The sequence below is a fragment of the Halichoerus grypus genome, chromosome 2 (genome assembly GCF_964656455.1).
Source record: "Halichoerus grypus chromosome 2, mHalGry1.hap1.1, whole genome shotgun sequence".
Classification (NCBI taxonomy): domain Eukaryota; kingdom Metazoa; phylum Chordata; class Mammalia; order Carnivora; family Phocidae; genus Halichoerus; species Halichoerus grypus.
Genome location: NC_135713.1, coordinates 76,847,375 through 76,853,374, shown reverse-complemented (window position 1 = coordinate 76,853,374; position 6,000 = coordinate 76,847,375). Strand labels below are relative to the sequence as shown.

The following is a 6,000-nucleotide window of genomic DNA, read 5'->3' as shown; positions in this document are numbered from 1 at the left end:
GTCCAGAGACCATGCCCGCCACTACGCCAACCCCCGCCCCGGCCCCGCCACAAACACCCACCATTTATACACACTCGGAAGACCCTCACAGATCATTTCTGTAGAAGAAGGGGTGCATTTTGTGGCTGCTGGTGCACAGTTGGTGAAAATCGTGGAAAGGAGGGCGGGCGACTGCATCCGTGCCTGTGCCGAGGCGCGGAGTGGGAACAGCCTGCACGTGTCCGCTGCCGGCCTGCCCCAAGACCGCTGGTTGGTGCCACGGTGGGCAAAGGCAACACGGCGGGGTGGAGGGCGGCGCGGAGGGTGGCGCTGGCGCATGAAAGGCGTCTTTGTGCGGGACTTGGGGGTGAGGAGGCGGTGAGAATGGAGAGAGCTGAGCCGGGACTTGGAGGCTGGGATTCTGGGGCGCCGCTACCAGCCACTCCTCCGCGGCGCTGCAAAGGTCCGGGTAGTGCCGACAGGGGGCGGTGTGGCGCTGGAGGGGTGGGGTGAAGGCCCCTAGGTTTGGCCTTCTTTGAGACCTGACGCGAGAGAAAGACACTTGGAGAAAGCGGGAGGGAATTGAAGGATTTGCCTCCCCGCCCCCTTCCCTAGGTGGCCGAGAGATCGCGCTGGCTGGAAGGGCGCAGCCCCTCGCCCGGCGCTCACTCAGCAGTCAGGGAGGCGAGAGCGAGGCCCCCGAGGCGGAGCCTCCGTCCTGCCCCCGGGTGTCGCTGCCCCCACCTGGGGGAGAGAGGCGGGCGCCGCGCTGCCCTCCCTCTGCGCCCCCGCCGCGTGGCTTGCGGCTTATTTTCCCAGCTGGCAAGCGTCGCGCTGCAGACAAGGGAATGCCTGTGGTGAGTTGTTTATTTTGTCGAAGTTTGCGGTGGGCCAGGGGGACGTGGGGGGCGAGCGGCAGGCAGAGGCCCGGACTATTTTGTTTAGGTCTTGGTCCACCTGTGTGGTATAAATCTGCCAGCCTCAGGGCGGCGGGGGGCCAGGGTGAGAAAACCCCAATTCTCCAAAAGGCCACTCTAGCAGACCTAGAACCACATTTGATTCTCCGCTCCTGGAATGGCTAGATCCTAGCTTCCACTACTCCCCATACCCCTGATCATTGCTTCCCGCACCCGTTGCGTACAGGGCTGGCGCTGTAAAGGACAGTCAGCGCCTATGACCCAGGGACAGCTGGCCACAGAAGTACCTCCAGGGTACCCTTCCCCATTTCTTGAGGGTAGGAGAGCTGAGTATTTGATATGAGTGGCGCTCTTGAAACTAGTGGGAACTTGTTTTGGCTACTTGTGGCATGAAGTCCCTTCGGGCGTATCGGGTCTGCAGAGTACCCCAAACTGGGATCCAGATTGGTCAGAGTTCCCCAGACTTGAGGCTGGGGGAGGGGGAGTGCGGTAAGCGGTTGGCTCCCAGGGGAACCCAGAGGAACCCCCAGGGCTGATGACAGTCACCACTGCGGCTGCTTGGCCTGGAAGAAAAGTCTAAATACATTAGCGAGCTGGTAAAGCTTTTAAGGCCTTCTCGGGAGTGAGTGGCTGGCTAATGAGAGGTTAATTTTGTTTGGAAGAGAAGGCTGCGCTGGTTTCCTGAGATAAATGGACAGGAAGCGCATTACCTCCGCGCGCTGGCAAGCGGCTCCCAAATGCTTTTTGCACCTGCCGCTTTGAGCGGTGTGATCCGCTGCAGAGCCCGCAGGGATCGTGGGGGCCGGCTGTGTACGCTCGGGTGATGAGCCCCACTCACGCCCCGGAACCCCTCCTTCCGGGGGCGCAGCGCTCACGCCAGGCTCTGGGGTCTTCTCTCACACCCAGGTCCTGCGTGCTCCAGAACTCGGGGGCCCCCTGATCCCGTCAAGCCCCCTCCAGGATCGGAAGGGTTAAGAATGATGTAAGTACAATCCACTAGCTGCTTGCTGCTGGGCTGTCGGACTCCGGGCTATTTCAGCCCCCGCTTTGCGGACACCCTGGACTGGGGAGCAGCGAGGGGGGCCCTTACTCTAGAACGGGTTGCAAAATCCCTACCGCGGTCTGCTTCCTAGCTTCCTCTGTCCTAGGTGAGACCCTCGTGTTAGATTTCTGGAAATGGAGATAAATCAAGAGGGGAATGGTTAAGACCGCATGTATAGGTTCAGGAAAAGAAACCTCTAATTCTTATTTAGAATCCATTCATGTTGCTGGCATGTGTTTTAATTCTATTCACTTGCACGTTCATACCATGGGATGCTTTGCCGTGTCCTCTAATTGTGCTGTTCTGGTCTCATCTTTCCTTCCTGAAAACAAAGATGAAGAGAAAGAGTACAAGTGGCAAGAAATAGGGTGGGTTCGTGAGCTGTGCAAGCTGTCACTTCATGATTTTTTTTTTTCAGATTAAGATGTAAAACTTTTATAAGTCATTGATTTTATGGGGGAAAATCCCTAGATTTTTCTTTATAGAATCTTAAAATCCTCCTCAACTTGCAGCATTGGAGCTGGAGGAATGGATGCGCTATAAGCGACCATTCACCAAGCTCTTGCTTTCCAAGCCCATTCGGGATCTTGCTAACAGTCCGAATCTACCCTACGAGTCTGTCAACTGACCTAAAGACTTGAAAACAGGAACCACCTTGCGGTTTAATTGTGAAAATTAACATTTTACTCTAGCCGGCTGAACACTTATGTGGTAATAAAAAATGAATTGTTAGCCTTATAAATCTTGAGCTTGTCAAATTTTACAACAGATGAGCAATAAAGCACCTTAGAAAAAAATGAAGTTTTCCCTCTAAAGAACAGTTGCATTTCGATACCAGAATTTTCAGTGACTCAAGGACGCCCTCTATTGATAAAATAATTTAGAGCACTGTGTGTTTAAGAAACAGGATACAGAGGTGGGGGAGAAGTGGCAGGGGGAGAAATCAGAGAAAGTAATGACAGCGAAAAGACCCCAACTAAACTGAATTTGATCCTTAACTTTTGGTTATGTGTTTGAAGTATGATCAATAAAGTGGCATGCTTCTTTCATATGGGGTCGAATTAAATCTTGGGTTAAGGAAAAAGAAACATCTTACTGTTAGTCTTTGTTAGCAAAATACTTTGACTCAGAGTTGGTTACTTTTAAAAGATGTTTACCAGTATTTCACTAACTTTAGTTCATTGATTTATGTAGTCATTTCAAGAGAGTAAATTTTTGGTCTCATAGTATTTACTCCACAATACTATCTAAAAATCGTATCAGATAACTCCGCCTGCAAAAAGTCCTTTCTCCAGGCAACTCTGAAGCTATTATTAAGCATATTATGGATATACACAAGGTTTGGATTATATCTTGGGCAGGGAAAGGTGTGTTTACCACTTGAGTCATCATAGTATGTAATAGATGAGTAATGAAAAGTTACAGTAAAAATAGATAGGCATCCTTCATTAGGGACCTAGTGGTTTGTACAGTTCATAATGTGTCTAATGAGTAAGCTGGAGTGATCGAAGGTTTGCCCTCAATTATCCTAGTCCATTGATTAGCACATTGTAACGTATGGAGTATTAACGTGTCCGCGGTTGATACGAAATTACTAATTAGAGATTATGAGTAGTGAACGCGTACAGCTGCAAACTGCAATTTGGCTATAAGTGAATTTAAAATGGCAGCCCTGAGCCCCTTGGAGGAATGGCAAAGGCAAGAGTAGTCGAAGTAGCTCCTAGCCTTTGAAGCCATTCTTGAGATTAGATACCACTTCACACCTACTGATAACAAATTGGAACCTATCATCAACCTCACAGCATGCTTTCCTATAACAACACTTGGCAACCTCTTTTCTGGCACACAGTTGGGTTTTTTCCCCTCATCTTTGGATCCATCCAAGTGACAAAAGTAGAAAGTGACCTGCCATTGAATTAATATACTAATAGACTACGAAAATTTGTGGAAAAGCCACCGAGCAACAAGAAATGATGGCATAATTACTCTACACTGCTTTAAAAACTCACTATCCTCATTAATCTAATTACATTGTAACCGAACACGTTGAAGTTCGCCCACTCTCAGACTCCTCCCCGCTGCTTTCAGGAAGGGAAATGTCAGAGGAACAATAACGCCAGAGCCTCGCACAGCTGCCAGCGAATTCCTCAGGGAGCTGGTGGGTACCTTCCCAGCCCATCGGATCTGTTCCGGACCGCAGGTCACATTCGGACTTCCAACGCAGCTGGGTGCTAGCTTTACCAAACGTCCGGAAAAGGCTCGGAACGCGGTTCCGCAGATGTGATTGGCTGCGAAGGGACCTGCCGCACGGCGTTCGGTAAAAGCGCCCACTTCCTCTCAGGAGCCGGAGCTGGAGCGGGAGGGACAGAGTGGGGGTGATTTAAAACACACACACACACACACCCCAAAAAACCTTAGGGGGAAGTTGAACCCAATCAACATTAATTAAAGAGAAAAAAGCCGGTTCTTTTGTAACGCCGGCAAGAGAGAGTTGCCGTCGCCAGTTTCTGTAGGGCACGAGGAAACAGATCGCGGAAAGGGGTGAAGGGGAGAGAAGAGGAGGGAGCAGGAGGGAGGCTGGGCCCGGGCACGGTGGACAGGACTCGCAGCCGGCGGACGCGGAACTCGAATTACAATGAGCAAGCCGAGGGCGGGAGGAGGTGCGGGGGGCGGGCGCTTTGGGCCTGCGAGTGGCGGGCTGGGCCCAGAGGACCCGCGTTTACGGCCAATGGGGTGGGAGGGAGGGGTTCGGCCGTGGGTGGGGACGACGTGGATTGGCGCACGCAGGGAGGGCGGAGCGGCAGTGCGGGGCTGAGATTGATTGACCGCGAGGCCGCCGCACAGAGATATCCGGGCTGCCGGCGGCTGCTTGCTAGGGCTGGGCGCGCCTCCAGTGGGTCCACGCCCGCTGAGCCCACGCTGGCTGGGACCGGGGCGCCCGCGCTTTTGGGGCCAGGCTCGGCACTAAGCTCACCGTCTTTGTGTCTTCTCTCCCGCCCCCTCTGCCCCGCCCGCCGCCTCCGGCCGCCGCGATGCCGCTGCGCCCCGTTGCCGCCGCCGCCGCCGCCTCGCTCCGCCCGCGGCGCGCTTTTCGCTGCGGCGGTGGCGGCGGCCCGTATCCGACGCGGGCCTGAAGGAGGAAGAAGAGGAAGCGAGGTGCGTCCCACGGTCCATGCCGCAGCCACAGCCACGAACCCGACACGGCGCCCGCGCCGCCGCCCTCGCCGGAGCCCACGAGACCTGCATGGACGGGCATGGGCTTGAGAGCAGCACCTTCCTGCGCCGCTGCCGCCGCCTCCGCTGCTGCCGCCGGGGCTGAGCAGCGCCGCCGCCCCCAGCTCTGCCCGCCGCCCCTGGCGTTGCTGCTGCTGCTGCTGCTCAGCCTCGGGCTGCTCCACGCAGGTATGAGGCGCGCGCGCGAGGGGAGCCAGCCCCAGGGCCGAGTGCTTTGTTCCCAAACACCCCCGGTCCCGAAGGCACACGCTGGGGCAGCAGGGCGGCGTGGCGTGGTGAGACAGGAGAGGCCTCACGGGCTCCAGACCTGCACCTTCGCCGGGCTCGCGGCGCAGCGGCAAGAACACACCCGCGGGTGGTGCGGCGCGCCCACGGCGCAGTGGAGCGGCCTCTTCCCCTCCCTCTCTCTCCCTCCCCCGCCCCACTCCAGTTTCCCCGCCTTCGGCTGGGACCGTTGATAAATCTCCTTCCCAGCAGCCGCTTATCAAAGATTTAGAGGGCGGGGGCGACGGGGCCTGCGCCCCCGAGACAAATGTTCCGGGTGCTTTATTGCTCACTGCATTGGTGTTTTCTGAAAGTCAGGCTGGGATCAGGTTTCCGCCGCCGCCGCCCCCTTCGAGGGGAGACAAGGAGCCTTGTGCTGCTTCTCTGGAGTTGGGGGTGGCGATGAGGGGAAGAAATCGCCCCAGATGTAAAGATTTTCACCGGAATTTGAAAACCTGGGGGTTAATCTCGAAGTAACTTAAACGTCTTTCAACAGGGATTTCTTTCGTATTTGCGAAAGCTGCTTTTAATTCAGCTTGTCACCCTCTTTGGAGAAACCAGTGC

The 6,000-nt window shown here is 55.2% G+C and overlaps 1 protein-coding gene across 2 annotated transcripts in view; it reads left to right on the top strand.

Annotated features, from left to right (window-relative positions):
- The first annotated feature begins 425 nt into the window (after positions 1-425).
- Positions 426-6,000, top strand: part of RGMB (repulsive guidance molecule BMP co-receptor b) — a 29,317-nt gene continuing 23,742 nt past the window's right edge. Inside the window, exons 1-3 of one of the 2 annotated variants that reach the window (XM_078067007.1) lie at positions 426-442; positions 1,803-1,878; positions 5,075-5,340. In XM_078067007.1, coding sequence (XP_077923133.1) covers positions 1,874-1,878; positions 5,075-5,340 — 271 coding nt within the window. In that variant the 5' untranslated portion in view covers positions 426-442; positions 1,803-1,873. Of the gene's footprint in view, positions 443-629; positions 837-1,802; positions 1,879-5,074; positions 5,341-6,000 lie in introns of those variants that run through there. The other variant, XM_036121205.2, reaches the window with a different exon arrangement.